The 19,691-nt window shown below is 36.2% G+C and overlaps 1 protein-coding gene across 4 annotated transcripts in view; it reads left to right on the top strand.

The window, feature by feature from the left end:
* Positions 1-19,691, top strand: part of LOC123700202 (myotubularin-related protein 4) — a 94,517-nt gene that overhangs the window by 68,980 nt on the left and 5,846 nt on the right. For all 4 annotated transcript variants that reach the window (XM_045647352.1, XM_045647350.1, XM_045647349.1 and 1 more), the window contains 15 exons: positions 7,864-8,037; positions 9,618-9,793; positions 11,859-12,054; positions 12,327-12,466; positions 12,773-12,950; positions 13,421-13,617; positions 13,947-14,139; positions 14,680-14,865; positions 15,284-15,442; positions 16,675-16,834; positions 17,333-17,435; positions 17,762-17,903; positions 18,170-18,397; positions 18,778-19,156; positions 19,527-19,682. In XM_045647352.1, coding sequence (XP_045503308.1) covers positions 7,885-8,037; positions 9,618-9,793; positions 11,859-12,054; positions 12,327-12,466; positions 12,773-12,950; positions 13,421-13,617; positions 13,947-14,139; positions 14,680-14,865; positions 15,284-15,442; positions 16,675-16,834; positions 17,333-17,435; positions 17,762-17,903; positions 18,170-18,397; positions 18,778-19,156; positions 19,527-19,682 — 2,746 coding nt within the window. In that variant the 5' untranslated portion in view covers positions 7,864-7,884. The remainder of the gene's footprint in view (positions 1-7,863; positions 8,038-9,617; positions 9,794-11,858; positions 12,055-12,326; positions 12,467-12,772; positions 12,951-13,420; positions 13,618-13,946; positions 14,140-14,679; positions 14,866-15,283; positions 15,443-16,674; positions 16,835-17,332; positions 17,436-17,761; positions 17,904-18,169; positions 18,398-18,777; positions 19,157-19,526; positions 19,683-19,691) is intronic.

Raw genomic sequence — 19,691 nt, 5'->3', positions numbered from 1 at the left:
TCAAAAAATTGGCTAGTAATTACCTTGTATTCAATTAGTTAATTAAGTACGTAGATACGTTGATTGTATCACGTGACATATTTTTTGTTTTTATTTAATTATGCAGTGTCATATTATTAAAATAAATGTTTTGCTCATCTATAAACTAAAGCGCCAATGTAGCCGTGAGAAAATTTTTAGAATAAATATCCAGATAATCTTTTAATTTGAACTCAAATCTAGACTCCCGAGATTTGAGCCAACAATGAGAATTTCTCTTATTGTGACATTCCTTAAGGACCATTTTAAATATCATCTTGATACGAAAGACGAGATTCAATCCATCTGTTTAAAATAAAACAACAAAACCACGGAAGCTTTTGAGATCAGGTATCAAAAAAGGAAATACAAATAGCATATTGTACATCATCCCCTCACCCAACAGGAAATTAGGATATTTTTTCATTCAAAGCTCAACTCGAGAATTCTGAAGTAGACCGTTAAAGCACCTACGGATTAAAGCGGAATACATTTAAACAAAGGGCTTCAAAAGTTGACTTGAATACAGGGTGATTCGTAACTTGAGATAATCTCAAAGAAAGTCGCGTACAAAGCCACGTTTCGCCTTTGAAGCCTTTTTCGGTCGCTCGTGCGCGGGTGAATGCGCCTGTGGGTGGCACCCGCCCACTGCTCGCTTGTAAGGCTTTGTGCACGCGGAACTAGTGCTGCGTTTAATTGTTTTAATCTTTTGTAATGCACTTTAAAAATCGCCCTGTGAATGCGGATTTTCCGGTGCTAAATTCTTTCTTTCTTTTTCTTTTAAGCCTCAATTCACAAATATGTAGGTAGTTGGGTAAGTATAGGGATCCTCATGTTTCCTAAACAAACTATGTACTACGGTACTAAATTAGGTTTTATTTATTTTATTTGTTTGAAGTGCAAATAGCCATACTTTATTTGAATGCTAGTAAATCACAATTTGGTCTGTTTATGTGTAAAATACAAAAATGGTAAAGCTTATGTTTCTAGTAATGTGAGCTATATAATACAGAAAGTTTAAATCGATTATCTAATTATTATGAATAACAAATGTACTAACCAGTCGTGACAAAATCGATTAATTTACGATTTAAAAAGGACAACTCTATTATGCACGGTGTACTTATAGAGTTCGAAGGTGAAGTTGATTTATTTATTATTAATAATATCGATTTTATAATTCACTCTGTGAACTGTTATGATAGCTAAGCGCGGATGGTAAAATTCTTTTGTATTTAAATGAGTGTAATTAGGCAGTGTTAGTAGCGAAATAATGACGTGAATTTGTGGCGTTTGAAATAATTTTGCATTTCATTTAAATGCGGTTAGAAAATATTTTAGTACTTTTAACCTGGAACTATATGCCAAGGTTGTAAGGTACTTATATAATTCATACGCACAAGAAACTTTTCTTACAATGTTGTTTAAACATCATGCCTATATTTCATATAATATGAATACCCTTTCTTTGACTCTCGTTATGCTGAAGAGTACATGTTAAATGTTAATCTTTTGGTATTTCTCGCAAATCACAGTAAAATGACACTTTTACGATATATTACCTAATTGATTTCTATCGATAAATGGTGTAACATTTCTTATATTCTTGTTTTGTTGTGCAACAAATGATAAAAGCACTTGTAATGTTATTATGTAATGCATCCATTTTGCAAAGCGACGCGTGAAGTCACACGTCGCACAATACTAACTAATCTAGCTCATTGCAGTTATATTAAAGTAAATAAATGATTCAGAGCATAATTGTTGTGTGTTCATAGGCGCTGGCGCCTCGTTGCGTCACCACTGGGGAATGTTACGTAGTAGGTACATCGGATAGAAAGCGAAGTTTATTGCCTTTAACGGTTATAAATAAATGTGGAGTTGGTACTGTTTTTATGCTCAGGGTTTAGGGCGGTTACGTGACTCGTGAGATAGATGTTTGTTCGTGTATAGGTCGAGATTGGTGTGTTGTTACTGTTGGTCGATGTAGTTTAGTTGCCCTACCATGTTTTAGTTTTAATTGCTAGAATTAAGTCACTGTCGCATTGGGCAAATAACCTGTAATGGCATGTGATAATGATAAATAAATAAATGAAGCAATAGCTTGAATTATATCCTTTGTGGTCCGGGAGCCAGAAGCAGATTTTATGACCAAGTTCCTCTCAAGCGGTAATTAGTAAAATGCATCAATGTATAGTATTATTAAGCCTCGTGAACGTCAGCTGGAGCTCGGTTGGGGGGGTGAGCGGTTGTAGCCTCCCACGCACGGAAGAAAAAAAAGTATATTCATTCATTTCCTCTCAGCTAAAAATTTGTCAAATTGTAGCTAATCCATTATCTCAACGAAAAATAATAATCAGCTGGTTACAACATGGTGTATTATACGTCAGCTGGTGTCTCGAATATAGTCACAGAATACATAATAGTAGCTAAACGCTACAGAACGGACACTCTCCGCCTCCCGCCAAAATTAAACACTTACCTCACCCCGCACGATCAGACATGTTATGGTACCCATTTCCCCGCAAGGACGATACCAACGACGTCTTTAGACGAAACGCAACGAAGATTGACAACATTAATCAAATTGACTTAAAGCAATTTTATTATTTTGGATTTGTGATTATCGTTTTTCGTAGAAAATGGTTAGATATTGTGCTGTTTACGGATGTATTTCATCAGAAAAACGCGAATTTTTTTTTACGCTAGTCACAAATGTGCCAACCATAAAGAGTTTACACACACATTTGCAGTCTCTACAGTGTGACTGTCAAAACTATAATTTTGTATGGAGTGTCCGGGGTGTTATATAGTGAGACATTAACAAAATCATCGAGATACGTGGAATTCCATCAACATAAGTCCCCGTAAAAGATAAGTAATAACTTTATTAATTATATATTATACTATTATTTTTTTAATAATTATAGTTAAATAATGTTTTTAGTGGGTTATTTCATATTTGTTACACTTTTAGGTAGTTATGTGAATTTGATGATATGATAGTTATTTTTAAATGCAGTTTATAATATTTGTAAAAACATGTTTACCGATGTGGCTGAATGTACGTAGTACCCCGATCATGCGCACAACTAACCACCTCCAAGTACCTTATTACTGTCTATATTATGCTAGCGTGTGTTGCTTGAATTTTTAAAAATAACGATAATAATTAAAGATACGTCATTTCATCTCAGATGTAAATTTGTGAGCTGATTGTTAATATACTGATGCGATAAATAAAAAAAATCAGCTAGCAATAATTCGAGGAAAACCTAGTCAGTTGATGCATATAAATTGGCAATAGATGCTTCTGTCTAACTCCTAAGTAATAACTTTCAAAGTATCAGCTGACGGTTTTTCCACCAAGATACAGCCAGCTGACCTATATAATATATATCCACAGTTACATATAAGCTATCATCAGGTAAATTTTTGTTTGAGAGGAAATCACGGAAAATAATTTTATTTTTTTCATGTTCGAGACACCAGCTGACGTATAATACACCATGTTGTAACCAGCTGATTATTTTTTTTCGTTGAGATATTGGGTTAGCTACAATTTGACAAATTTTTAGCTGAGAAGAAATGAATGAATGTATTTTTTTTCCTACGTGCGTGGGAGGCTACAACCGCTCACCCCCCCCCCCCCCCAATCTAGCGCCAGCTGACGTTCACGAGGCTTTATAATACTATACTCTGATGCGTCTGACGAATTATCTCTTGAGAGGAAATAATTAACCAAATTTGCACCTGGCTCCCTAACCATTGGACTAATTTTATTTAGGTTGATATTTAGACCAGCATTGTATTATTAAAATACGAACTATAAATACATCAGCTTAAAACCGCAGTTTTAATCACGTGGCACCGCGTAATTTATGTGTTAATCCAGTCTTCAAAATCTGGTCAGCTGTTTTTGCGTGAGGATAACGAACATCGACCTATCCTCACAAACACTCGCGTCTATTATTATAATATGTTATTGTAGTGGGATTGAATAGTTGAGCTTGTTTTTTGCCTCTCAACTCAAATTGCGTCTAAAAATAGGCTAAAAGGTCGAAGCAGATCCTACCCACGAACGGCCTAATAGGTTTTGGCTACATAATGTCTCAATTTGTTCAGTGTATAATAGAATGCTTTTATTTCTTATCTTTGTCCGTTCCCTTTATTCACGGCAATGATGCAGCTGTTTTGCCTAATGTAGGCGCCGTGAGTCATTTCTCTCGTTTACTCTAAGGATTTGCTTTTGTTTGTGGGAAAGTCGCATTTGTGCCTATGAATGAACTGATTGATACACGCATTGTTTGTATAACAATTAAACAATAAAGTAACACTTGTAGCGGGGATTCTCCGTGGAGTAAAATTGTTCATAGACACAAACACAGGAAGTTGATCGTTAGTGCCCCATACATGGAAGGATAGTCAAGATCGTTTTGTTTATGAACGTCTGGTTCATTAGATTGTATCACAATAACATTGTACTACTTTTTCTATTTAAATGTCTCTAATCTATAAAGAGACTTATCGAGCATTGCAAGTACATTTTGAAATTGCATATTACGTCATAATGAACAAAGAATTATATATAGGTATGTAAAGTATTTTATTATAAACAGAACATTTGGTGTCGACACGCAAACTAAGTTGAAACTAAAGTATGGACAATCGAGAAGTGAATGAACCCATGAATAATTTAAACTTCATTCGAAGGATATTAACGAATTTTATTTATGATGTTAATGCACTTAAAGATTTAACAAAGGAGGAGAGAATCGAGATTTGTTCCGGGTTAAAATAAATTAACGCCCACAAACCTGAAAGGATACATACGCGCAATTCCCAGAATTACACTGAAAAGCTTCTAAACTGCTAGTGGTGAATTACAAACGAGATATTTAACTTTAACTCGACTATTTAGCGGTCTTAGCTAGCTAGAAGTTTGGAATATATGGGCATTATTTATGTTGTTGAGAGTGGGCAAATTTGGTGGCTTAATATTTATTATTATTTAATACAACCACGTTCAAACAATGTTTAACTAATGCTAGAATGCTGTAGTAATATTATTCAATTGTTTTTACATATTACGTGATATATTTTTGTGGTTAAATCATGACGAGGCAAGTTTTAAAGTTCCAATCCCATTGAACAAAAAATATAAGAATTAAGAATCATCGTAGAAACGTTATATAATTAAGTTGTATGTACATAAAAGAAATAATTACATTAATCTTGGATGGAATGCTCTTAGAGTTATGATAATGATTTGTTTATGTTTATAAATAGTAGCGTTATTGACGTGGATATTTTGTAATTTAGATCATATAAGATATTTTTAATATTGCTCTATAAAAATTTTAAGGCGCAAGTTAAGGCTTAAGACTATTTACTATTAAGTATTCTGGGGCGTAAGGTTGCTAACTTTTGGATTATTGAAACCTACGTTTTCGCTCGTCTTCCTAAAATCTTAATATTAATTAATATTTATTTATTTCCTCAAAAACTTACAACTACAGTTGATATTAGCATGGTATTGTATAACCTTTTTATATGAACAACAAATAATATCATCCTACAGTTCTATTAAAAAGGCAAGATATTGATCAGAAAATTGTGGGCAGTAAATCTCGTGTCATCGTTTATTAGGTACAGTGGGCATATATTTGATTCAGATAGGTACTTGGCTTTACTTCTCATACACGTTGTAAAGTACCTACATATAAAACTACTAGCTGTGCCCCGCGGTTTTACCCGCAATGCTCCTATTGGCCTTAGCGTGATGATATATCGCCTAATAGCCTAAGGCCTTCCTCGATAAATGGGCTATCTAACACCTACATAATTTTTCAAATCGGACCAGTAGTTGAGAGATTAGCGCGTTCAAACAAACAAACTCTTCAGCTTTATAATATTAGTATAGATTTCGATACACAATGGACTTTACGTATGTATTATGCATAGTTTTGACGTTATTTCACGTCGAGCCGTGAGAAAATGCCCCCAGGACTTTGTTCTTTGTTTTTGAATGAATCACAAACATTTTTCACATGCTACTTATATGGTGTTGATACGTAAGGGTTTTAACGAGGTTTTATTAACGTTTTCCTTGCTTGTTTGAGCTGTTTGTTGCAATTGAACAAAATGATAATGTTTTATTGGACTTGGTTGGTGAAACACAATCTGTACAGGATACGTTTCCGATGCAAGGTAATGTTTCGTTTAAAAAAGTATTATTTTTAACTACCTTTTTTATGAGTATTTTTAATCTAAATCGGATTGATTTCTAAGTGTTTTCTTTGACAAGGTGTTTTTCAAGACTATTCCTACAAAATACTTTTATCTGTTTCCTAAGTTTGCAGCTACTTTATTTACCTACTATTACTTTAGCTTATCATAAATTCATACTATAAAAGTCATTGATCATTTATGATTCATGAATGGACGGTTCCCTGTTAGGCGCTGAATGATTATATTACACACAATTACTGATTGACTAGAGGGAAATAGAGCGAAAATCACATATTATTGAACGCATAGAGAGTATGTAAGCAAATGATTTTATTGTTTACTAGCTTTCCGCCCGCGGCATCGCCCGCACAGTCTAAGAAAAACCCGCGTAGATCCCGTTCCCGTGGGATTTCCGGGATAAAACCTATCCTATGTCCTTTCTCGGGTATCAAAATATCTCTATACCAAATTTCATGCAAATTGGTTCAGTAGTTGAGGCGTGATTGAGTAACAGACAGATAGAGTTACTTTCGCATTTATAATATTAGTATGGATTGTACCTTTATGGACGAATTGTATATTCTATTTTGTTGATACTTATATTTTTTCTACTTGTTTGTAAATTTACTTGATTCGTTAAGGATTTAAATATTAGATTGAATTGATACTTTCAAAAAGCAATAAGTAACAAATGTATAGGATACTAAAATTGTAATGTAGTTAGTTATGTATATTGTATAGGTAGTCAGTAGTGTAATAAAGCAGTATAATTTACACCACAAACATCATTCAACATGCAACCAGGAAATGCATTTGTTGTCCATCTCAGACGTCAACCTTACGAGTCCTTATCATAATATAACGACTAGAAGGACACTTGGACTTTGTTCGAAACGAGAAGGAAAGTCCTTCCTCTCTGTCCTGCGCGGTATCTTGCGACGAAATTAGTTATCAGTGCAAGTTGAACTCCAAACTTGGTGGAAGTGTCTTTGTTTAACTGTATCTTGGACTTTCTATACCTCTATATAATATAGACTAATTATCTGGCTTTCTGCAGTCATATAGTAGACTGTAGTCAGTAATGTGCCTATGAAGTGCTATTTGTTCTGTTTGCAGTGTATGCCAAATATGAAACGGACATCGTTACGTGTGTTTTTCTATAAGGTTGTTGTTTTCATTATAGTTAGATAAGTTTGATGTTTGGATATGACTATTGTCGGAAGAGTAGCCTGAAGGTGTAAACCTTGTGATATTCTATACAGCTCGAATGCATAATATGATACTTATAAGCACTGGACAAATAAATGCATGACGGCAAATTCTGCTTCTTCCAATAGACTCTAACTAAATATGTCACCAACGTATAAAGTTGATAAGTACAAAAGATACGGATGAAAAAGAATGAAATGTTGATACTTTTTTTTCCTCGTAATGACTGAATATATTATAAAGTTTTAATTCGTAAACAACTACATAATACAATTACAACTTAATCTGTAGCTTCCACTGCTACAAATTTACAATCTTTTACAATATTCTCACTCAACCTATATGTATTCTATTTTCGCTCATTCTATATTCACTTTTCGCTCATCCCATATTCTCTCCGCTCAGGTGGCAACGGCGTCGAGCGAGATGAGCGACCGCGAGCGATACCGCGCGCCGCCGCAGCCGGAGCCGCCGCCGCACCGCGTACGCGCCTCCGACTTGTACCCGCGCCAACGCACACACTACGATGAGCCCGGATTGGATGCCGGCTTCACGCCCATATGCGGAGAGTTCGTGCAGGTAACCGCTTGAGCTATATTATATGAGATTGATATGCAAAAATGTTAATTGAGAGCAAATGCATTGTAGTAATTTAATGGGGTAGAGTCTCACAAACAAAAACACTGTAAATTATTTTATTGGTATTTCTATGAATTAATAAAATATTTTGTAGAATGGGTTTGTTGTGCATTTGTGAATGCATTGTAGCAAATACCATATTGATTCCTATTATTTAAACGACAGTCTGACATGAACTGCATATGTGCTGATTCAATCAACGGTTCATATCCTAAAGACACTGATACATTTTCTTTTGTAAATCTTAATATATATAAATCTCGTGTCACAATGTTTGTCCTCAATGGACTCCTAAACCTCTTAACCGATTATAATAAAATTCGCACACCATGTGCAGTTCGATCCAACTTGAGAGATAGGATAGTTTAAATCTGAAATCGTTTTAGAGAAAGCGGACGAAGCCGCGGGCGGTAAGCTAGTAATAATAATGTTTTTAAACCTTCAAGAAATATGCCAACATTAATATAGTATAGCATAAGTATTTCTCATTTCATGTTTAAGCTACTTTGTGACCGTGATCCTGTTTTCACTGTAACAAATACCTCTATCACATATAAATTGTTATCGAACACTGTAACAATGTAGATTGTACACAGAAAGTATATAAACTGATACCAAATTCAAGGTGTATCTTCCATCAACATGCCAACAGACTAAGTAGGTACAACGTGACAGAAATTCCGATTTTATACAACAAATGTTAAAGGGATGAGCATTTGAACATGATATGAGTATATGAGTGTTTATACGATAATGGTGTTACACTATTAAATACAATTTGTATTATTGTACCTATTAGGTATCTAGTGTTGGTAGGAGAATGCAAAGTGTTGGGTGATTTCTTGTAGCATTTTTGAGTACTAGCTTCAGTCAGCGACTTTCCTATATTATAGAAGTCTACTATTTCAATGTCATATTGCCTCCAAATTAATTTAAGAATATTTGTACAATAACGAACGTTTTGTTAGAGTTAAATTATTTATTCTTGCATTCATATGTTTTATGTAATATTAGTTATATATATGTTTGAATTTAAACAGGATAAGCATTGTACTAATGCACATGAATGCAAACCTGGCAAAGGTCGAGCTTGAGTTCAATGCACGATCAGTTGCTGTAATTATAACGTAATTGGAATAATTATTTTTATTAAATAGGCTAATTATTAATGAGATAATGTTTTATTAGTTAATATTTTTATATCCGTTTTTATTTACGTATAGATATGAACAAAGAATATTACACAATTGCACGTGAATAAAATATCAGTATATTTCCATACCTACATTATAAGGAAAAGCATTTTCTATTCAAATTGTAACTTGTCACTGTAAATAAATTGATTTGAAATTAAGCCTTCCTTTGCTTCTCAGACCTAAACATTCTTTATTTACTGTAAAATCAATTTTCAATAAGCCCACATCAATCAATAGAAACATTCGAATAATAATCCATCTAACCTGATGTATTACCTAATAATAATAAGCAACAAATACCTATATGTAAAATTTTCTTTCCAGTGGGTCGGCAGGACGTCAGATGGCGGCACTATAGCCATGTCCAACTACCGCCTACACTTGCAGCCGAGACGGCGAAACGGCGCTGGCTCGTCAGTGCCCTTAAGATTAATAGATGCCCTGGAGATCAGGGATCTACTCTGCTTGATTGTGCTGTGCAAACACGGACGGCAGCTAAAGTGAGTACATTTTCTGTAGAGAAATAGATACGACACTGCATGTAGAATTAGGAGGTAGATAGATGATGATAGATAGTGCCACTAAGATTGATAGATCCCCTGGAGATCAGGGATCTACTCTGTTTGATTGTGCTGTACAAATATGGACGGCAGCTAAAGTGAGTAGCAAATATAGAAGAAGTAGATACAACACTGTATGTAGATTTAGAGATATATTTTGAGTGAATGACCCTGCATCTGCAACCGCGGCTTATAGGCTATATATATGGAGATCTACTCTGCTTGATTGTGCTGTGCAAACACGGACGGCAGCAAAAATTCTCTGTAGAGAAGTAGACACGATAGAATAGAATTAGGTGGAACAGTACCGGCTTTCAGTGCCTCTACGACTTATAAAGACCCTAGTTTAATTTGCAGTAAGCGTAGTGTTTTAATGGCTAAGTGAATCATAAGCATTTCTTGTATTATTTTGTCCGAAATAAAGCGAATAGTACATCTCTGATAAGTATATGAAATTTTTCAAACATTGAAATGGAATATTTATGCATTAATCAAGTAAAAATCAAGCGAAGAATCCCACTCATTTTTACCATATCGCATCCTTCCCTTTACATTTATATTTGTATAATTGTCAAACACTTCCAACGGATATTATTGATAAGGACCATCAGTTGGTAACGGGGTTAATGACTGATAGCACACAACATAAAGAAAGTAAAAACTTCCTTCGATAGCATGATAATGGGGCGTTATTCAATTTGTCCGTTTGGAGGTGACCTAGAAAGCTGTCACTAATTCCTGATTATAATGCTTATTAATAAGATTAGTTGCTGTGTTATTTGTGGTCTAATTAAATAAATATTTTGTGTTGTTGCTATGTCTGGTAAGTGGATAAATAATAATGAGTCTACGTTGGTTTTCCGGACAGTTAAACACCATAAATAAAACATTAGCTAATTGATAGTACAAATGAGATATTTAAGATTTACGAATGATAAAAAGTGATTTTAACGTGCAGCCTTAATCGTCGACTAGAAAACTGTAGGATTAGATAGATATAGGATGTTGTACAAAATGATAGGTGAAATAAATTTCAATTGCTTAACAGAGAAAGGTCGTCACAAAATAAACACTCCGTTTTTGATGGTCAAATACGAAAAAAATATAAGTATTTGATATGATACTTGACTGAATAAAAGAAATAGAAGTTGAAGTGTAACTAAACACAGACAAAGCCGCTAGCAACATCTAGTGTGTTCTATGAAAACGTCTTAGAGCAATTCTTATATTCCAAGAAAATATCCTCACAACGAGTGTCGAGCAAACATTCGCATAACATTTGCCGAGTGCGAGCAAACACTCGGCCATTTCTCATTTACTATATGTACACAAATATTGAATGCTCAGCGTTAGATAGACTGTGTGATTTCGGAATTGTAATGTAGCTGGCAAATATTGTTGAGATCACTGCTAAGAGCTGATTATGATGGCACTACACTTGCATTGGAATTGTTGTTTAAAAATTTTTTACATTTAAGATTTTTATTTTACCATTTACCATACCATTAAAGGTCACAAGTGTATATAAATAACAATAGAATTAAGAATATATTCGACATGGATTTTGTCGCACATTACACATACAATGTTCTTATTTCTTATGGTTAGTAGCATGCACGACACCAAATGACACCAAAAATAAGAGTGACAGCACACTATAATAAGACACGCAAACATGTCGGAATTTGCAATGCAATTTTACCTCAACTTAATATGTATAAGCAAATTATCCGCCTTGCAATCGCTGCAACTCTACAAATAATTACGAATCTTCTTCAAATATTTTGCAACTGATATTCAATAACATGTTTTATTTACAAACATACTATTGATTTTTGAATAAATATAAAGGATATGTTATTCGATAAAGATCTAAAGATCTAAACACAGAAGATATTTCCAATTAGAAGCATCCCAATTTATTATGCGAAAATGTTCTACCTATTTTTTGGAAGGTTAACGAAGTATGTATGTAAATGCATTTTAATTTATTTTCTTTTTACAGATGTTCCTTCAACACAGGCGAGCAATGTCTAGAATGGTGGAGGCGGCTCGGTACAGCGCTAACACCGATCACGTCTCTACAGGAAACGTTCGCAGCGGCGTACGCGGCGTGGGCGAAGGAACAACCGCCCTCGTCGGTGCACAGAGCGCTAATGAGCGCTTCGCACGCGCCGCAGAGGCATTGGTTCGGCCCAGAGGTGAGAACTACCCGCATTTTGTTTGGTTGGTATGTTTGGTATTTTTGTGAATAGTTGATTGTTAATTTCGTTATTATTGTGGAATAAGATACAGAGTCATTTTATTAAATGAAGAATGACATAGCTAAAAAATATTGTTAGACATTATTGTATTTCAATTGATTTAACACACGGTTGATTTATATCAGAAATTTGGAGCAGATTAAAATAATTTGTAACAAAATGATTCAAATAATAAGCTCTTTATTCAGTTTAATGTGTTTGTTTTCCAGTTGGAAAGATTAGGATTCTCACCAAAAGGTCCATGGCGAGTGACAGCTGCCAATGCGGAATACAAACTGTGCTCATCGTACCCACCTCTATTGATAGTGCCCGCTACCATCGGTGACGAACAACTGGAGTCTGTTGCACGGTGAGAGAAATATACAACTACCTACATAAAAACGTAAATAATATCTTATTGATCTTGTTTATAAAAATTTTCTTTGCATATTATGAACATAATATATTCCTGAGAACTTTCAGAAATAATCTTACTTTTATTGGCCTAAGAAATTTGTTTCAATAAATCTTTTAATTTAAAAACCTATAAGACCTTTTTGTGTCAAAAGTGCAATAAATATCCACATACCATCACAAATTTTCTTGTTTGTCCACAACCGCACACTATTCTGATTAATATGTATAATTAATTGAAATAATCATTTATTTCCTGCAGGTTTCGAGCCATGCGCCGCATTCCAGCGGTTGTATGGCGGCATCGTGGTACAGGCGCGGTAATAGCTCGATCCTCTCAACCAGAAGTGGGCTGGTTCGGTTGGCGTTCCAGTGATGATGAGGGGCTGTTGGCTGCGTTCGTAGCTGCTTGTAATGCGGATAAGCAGACGCCTAATAAGGTGAGACGAGAGGGGAAGGCGTGTCAAACTCTTAAATCTTAACATATATAAATCTCGTGTCACAATGTTTGTCCTCAATGGACTCCTAAACAACTTAACCGATTATAATAAAATTCGCACACCATGTGCAGTTCGATCCAACTTGAGAGATAGGATAGTTTAAATCTCAAATCGTTTTAGAGAAAGTGGGCGAAGCCGGAGCGATAAGCTAGTGAAAACTAAAAAAAGGTCAGACTATGGTGTGTTGGCTAATTACTTTAATTGCTTATCCAAAATGTTGACATGTTATTTGAACACAAGGATTTTATTCGTGTAACATTTGCTTTGCTGAATTTGGGCAGATTATGGCCTAAACTTTTAAAATATGCCTGGTCAATATAAAAAAAAACTAATGTTATGGTCCTTAAAACTATTTGCGCAGTATTATTTTTCGAAGTTCTATACCTAATCTATTCCCATCACGATTCCAGCAACTCAAGCTGCTAATAGTGGACGCTCGTTCCTTCGCGTCAGCGGTGACGAACCGAGCACGTGGTGGTGGCTGCGAGTGCCAGCAGTACTACCCGCACGCGGACATACAGTTCATGAGCCTGCCGAACATACACCACGTGCGCAAGAGCTTCCAGCAGCTGCGGGCGTTGGTCGCCGAGCCGAGCGATCAGGCCAAGTGCGTACATAGCTTTATTTCTAGTTTTTTTACCTGTAAAATTGCCCGAAAAAATTAATTTACCCTACTGTTTCTAGGGGGTAAAGTCTCTGGCTGCGATTTTTATATATTATTTGCATCTTTGTTTTGTGTTACAACTTGTTCCTGATATAACATTAACCACTGTATGGCTGATAGGTGAAGGTCCTAGTGTGAAGCCGCCCCTAAAATTTACACTTACTCTCTCTAGTGTCTTTAACTTCATTTTTTATTTTATTTATTCGCACCTTTCTTTAGAGATAAATTCCAAAAATTTTTTTTTTTCTAATTATAATATTATCGTTTTACAGCTGGCACAGCAACCTGGAGCGGACGTTATGGCCGCAGTATTTATCGGGTATAGCGCGAGCAGCAAGCGGCGTGGCGCGTGCTGTGTGCGCGGGCCGGCCCGTGCTGGTGCACTGTTCGGACGGCTGGGACCGCACGCCGCAGCTCGTGGCCGCCGCGCAGCTGCTGCTCGACCCGCACTACCGCACGCTCGAGGTGAGTGTGTGCGTAAATATACACGCACATGTGCGTATACGCTTTACGCACGCACACGAACATGCACTACACACAAGTACACATGCAAAAATACTACACACATGCAAAGATACTGCACATACTTACGTCTTCTAGCTATATTATTCTACTATTATTTAAACTAACTTTATAACTGCTTATAACTAACACGCGTGCGTGCATGAAGCGTACGTGCGCAAACGCACTTATAAACACCTACACACATACACCGCATACATACTATCTACATACAGGCATAATAAAATACATCTGATGCGTGTAACGGGAACAAATATCTGTTTTAGGAAATAGTGGCATGCTTCGCTCACTACAAATATTTTAACTCAAAATTTATTTAACCATTTTTAATTGTTTTTTGTTCGCTTTGAAGTCATACAATATACAAACATTTACAATACCTGCATTTAAATAGTACGGTAAGTGTAATTAGAATTCCCCACACATATGCACACTATAATTTGCACTTTTATATCTTTAAAAAAATGTGTTTCTTTATTGCAGGGTTTCCGCACACTGATCGAGCGCGAGTGGCTCGACTTCGGGCACAAGTTCGCTGAGCGCTGCGGGCACCAGGTCGGCGGGGAGGACCCCAACGAGAGATCGCCGATCTTCTTGCAGTGGCTGCATCTGGTGTATCAGCTGATGCTGCAGTTTCCATGCGCTTTCGAGTTCAATGAGGCTTATTTGGTGAGTGACGGGGTGGAATATAGGATGAGTCATTTTTTGGTCGTATTTTTCCATAATTTAAAAAAATATGTTATGAGAATAAATCATACAGATTTGTTTTTAAAAGACCAATAAAACGGGCAAATCTCGCAACTTAACTTAAAAGACCAATAAAACGGGCAAATTTTGCAACTTAACTTATCAAAACATATTATCAAACTACTCAAATGATAATATGTTTTGATAAGTTAAGTTGCAAAATTAATTTGTTGTTTCACTTCTTTTGGGTTGTAATCGATGTAATCGTATCCATAAGCTATTTCAGGACAAAATATCTATTTGCATATAAAATCAAGCAGCTACGTTCGTTATTCCGATACTCATCCTTTGGAATACTACTTTTTCCCATACTATACGACTCAAATTCGTCACTTTGCAGATAAAGCTGGCGACACACGTGCACTCGTGCATGTTCGGCACGTTCCTGTGCAACAGCCGGCGCGAGCGCGCGGACTGCGCCGCGAGCACGCCGCACGTGTGGCACCTGCTGGCCGCGCCCGCCTACCGCAACCACCTGTACGCGCCCAACCACGACCAGGTACTGACACCCCACCGTACGATGTACTTCCGTAGCTGAGAACAAACAGACAGACGAAATGCCGCTGGTGAACGGTGACGTGTGCGCTCAGATAGTGGCACGCCGGCGGACGAGTGGAACGTGGTCGACTGCGATATAAACACCGATGTAATAGAGATGGCCGATGTGAGTGTAGTTTTATAGTCGAACCAATTTAATAGGCAACATTTGACGTCTATCAATTTTATCTTCGAAGAGAGGTAATCTGCTTAAAAACATCGATTAAAGTGAATTAATCGATACGGACTTGAAACATTTGTCAATCGAATTTATTTATTTTGTGATGATTTTTATCCACAAGTAATCAATGCATTCGATTCTAGATGTCAGATTTCGATTTTAGAGTAACATCTCTGGTATTTAAAAAGAAAAAAGGTTTATGGACACAAAATTGTAGCGACGTCAGTTCTTCAATTCATAAATTGTTTATTATGTTTATAATGGTTTATCATTAAAATGAAATCTTAAAATTAATTGTGTCGGTCATTATTATTATAAATATGTAATCGTAATTGAAAAAAGTTAAGCAAATGTGCAGATCTAACAAAACGAAATATCATGTTATTCTATGTCGTCGTTACTAGGTTAGGTTGTTGAATTTTGTTGAACTGTCAAATGTTGCCTATTAAAATGGCTCTACTATAGTAACAATTAAATTTAGAGCTTGATTCATTATTTTCCGATAATGTCCGTAATAACTGCGTTCTGTACAAGGATGTTGTGCTCCACGGTTTCACCCGCATTGCTCCGCTCCTGTTGGTCTTAGCGTGTTGACATAATATAGTTTATAGCCTTCCTCAATAAATGGGCTATCTAACACCGAAATAATGTTTCAAATCGGACCAGTAGTTCTTGAGATTAACGCGTTCAAACAAACTCTATAGCTTTATAATATTAGTATAGATTATACTCTGAAAAGAGAAGTGTTAGGTAGCAGATGCATTTTTTTAAGCTGCAGGCAAACTAGAATTCGTTCTCAATTTTTTTTTTCCATTACTAATCTTGAATCAGACGCCGTACAAGTTTTTAAATGTTACTCGTTCTAAATGCCTAATAATTCTATTTCATTCATTTCAATTCAAATCCACATTAATTACAATGAAACCTTTCAACGTTCATCACGTGGTACTTTCATAAACTATTTAAAAAGATTATATTAAAAAATATTGTCTTATAATGTATATTTCCCACAGGTTATCTGGCCGGAATGCAGCGTGCGTTCAATGCAAATCTGGTGGGGAGGCCTAGGCGGGGTGGAGGGCGAAGGTGACGCGGAGGGCGAAGCCCGAGCGCTTGATCCACCGCCCGCGCCGCTATTTGCACCAGATGCTGCGCCCACGCTGCCGCATAACGGTACGAGGTTATGCTCTTGTAAAAACGACTTTAAGTCAGTGGAATAAGGTTGATTTTAGTTTGTTACTAGCTTACCGCCCGCGGCTTCGCCCGCTTTCTCTAAAACGATTTGAGATTTAAACTATCCTATCTCTCAAGTTGGATCGAACTGCACATGGTGTGCGAATTTTATTATAATCAGTTAAGTGGTTTAGGAGTCCATTGAGGACAAACATTGTGACACGAGATTTATATATATTAAGATTGACCAGCTGAATGAGTTGTTAAAATATATTGTTTTTTGTGAATAGGTACGCGTGTTTATGTTAATGTTAATGAGCGAGATTTTGCTTCAATGCTTGTTTCTTCCTAACAGAATTTTACAAACACCCTTCGACAGTTTAACAATCGTTTTGATATAGTTATTATGTGTTTACCTTACCTTACTATGTAGTACCAATTTTGTTTTTGTATAAAATGCACGCACAAAAATATTTAATGACATATGTAAATTTGCAGGTTTTATGACAAAAACGCGATCCTGTGATAACTTATTGAATGAAGGCGAGAAGCGAACGACGCAGCGGCGGTGTAGTGACCCTAGCATAGCGCCCGATGTTATGTGAGTAAACCTTGTCATATTTATTTGTGAAGATGCATTCGGAAAAAAAATGTGTGCGTGTACTAGTGTACACACGTAAGAAGTGAAACTTCTTTATGACCTTATTTTTCAAAAAATAATTTACTATATGCAACTGTACAGAAATACGTCGAATCACGCGTGGTAGGGATAGAAAAAAATGGCGCGTAACGGAAAAATGTCACGCGTAACGAAAAAATGTTACACTATTTTTTTTTTTCCAAACCCGATAAAGAAGTTTCACTCAAGTGGGTCGCCTGCTCCATTGCAATAGAAAAAAAGCACTTACTCAAATTTTTTTTTTTCAGCAAATTATCACTTGTAGTGAACGGAAGGACCATCGAAGGGGAGAAAGAGAAAGAGCGATCGGAGTGCGGCGTCGCACTCACGGACAGTTGTGTGGATTCCTTGCCGCAGACTTGTTTAACGCACGCCGAGAGTGAGGATCAGGTACTACTCTATCGATTTAAATAAATAGCATCAAAATTCGTTGTGTAGTTTTAATGATTTACACTTACATAGGGATATAATTGTATGTGATCTTCCCTTTATTTCTATTTGACATACTAGATTTTATAAGAGAAGATATTATTTCTTTAATACTCTCTTTTTTGCATCGGTTTCTGTTTCTGTTTTCACATTTTTTATGAAAAAACGTCTTGCACAATTTAGTTCGCCTTCTAAAAAATAAGCTGATTTTTATTTTTTTCTTCTAGGTTGTCAGCCTCCACCCGGACTACTTCGACAGCCAACCGCGTGACATTACCAGCAATTCTTCATCGCTCGAGCGAGAACTCGCTTCCGTAGCTGAAAACAAACAGACAGATGAAATACCCCTGGTGAACGGTGACGTGAGCGTTGACGTCACGGATAGTGGCACGCCGGTTGACGAGCGGAATGTGTTCGACTGCGATCTATACACCGATGTTATAGAGATGGCCGATGTGAGTGTAGTTTTTAGTAACAATTAAATTTATTTATTTTGAGCTTGATTCATCGTTTTCTGATAATGTCCGTAATAACGTATCTGACACTTTTTGAAGCAGATTTTCTTATTTTTTTAAATATATGAGACGTGGAGACAGTTCGGATGCGTAACTTGTTATATTATTTGTCAATTTATATGACAAGCTGACAAAACATACCGCGAAGTTGTGAAACCGGCTATATGACGCGTATAAGCAGCCTATTCCATGACGCATATGTAGTCATTAATTGTGTCATATGAAATAACTGTTCTGAGCCAATCGTAATAAATTGCCAATGTCGGCAAGTAGTCTGTCTCACATGATTTTATATTATAACACATTATAAATTATTCCAGACATCAAGAGAAGTTGGCAGAACGAGAAACATCAGTATAACGTGGCGATCTATATCAGAATCGAGCAACCAATCGTCAACCGGCTTCGACATCCCAGAGAACTCGCCGCAGAGCCGCATAGACCCAAGCCCACCGAGATTAGATCAAATCATAGACAACAGAAGCTCTTCGGACAGAGACACGCCCACCATAGACAACCGGAACTCCTCCGATAGAGAAACACCGATCATAGACAATTGCAACTCCACAGAGGGGGACATAGTCAATCACAATGTAGTCAATGGTTCGACGAATCATAATCGGGAAAACGGTGTCAGTAATGGCTCTGTTAATGGAATTGTTGATGTTACGGCGAAGTTTTTAGAAGTTGAATTAAATGGTATGTTTTTCTCCTTTGCATTTACCGTTATCATTCTGAGTTTGATTTTAAATTAAGTATAATAAAGTAATTGGTGGCTATAGAAGTATAATATACACCTTTTGTCTGTTACTTATTCCACACTATAGCGTAAAAAAATATGTAAAAAAATCATCTATTGACAAAAACTTTTGAATACGCTTATTTTTATTCAAATATCTTTTTATTGACATTTTTTTCACGCTCTAGAAGTTTTGATTACGCATATCGACCTATCTATATTCATAGAAAAATAGGTTAATAAATAAGGGTAGGGTCAAAACATAAAGACGGTCAATTTTATGTCTATTTATTATTATTTTTATATTTATAATTTGATTTTCGAGCACAGGTGGTGGCGTATCATCGAGCGGCGCTAGTTCAGAGAGCGACGGTGAAACGCGCGAGGTTCGAACCTCGGACCCGTCCAGAGGGAGCAGAGTGCCGAGCCAACTCACTCTGTGCCCAGCGTCTCCAAGGCGACCGGCTTGCTGTCATTGTAGTACAGGTATGTTTT

This window comes from Colias croceus, chromosome 19, assembly GCF_905220415.1.
Source record: "Colias croceus chromosome 19, ilColCroc2.1".
Classification (NCBI taxonomy): domain Eukaryota; kingdom Metazoa; phylum Arthropoda; class Insecta; order Lepidoptera; family Pieridae; genus Colias; species Colias croceus.
This window is presented reverse-complemented; position numbering and strand designations above follow the sequence as displayed.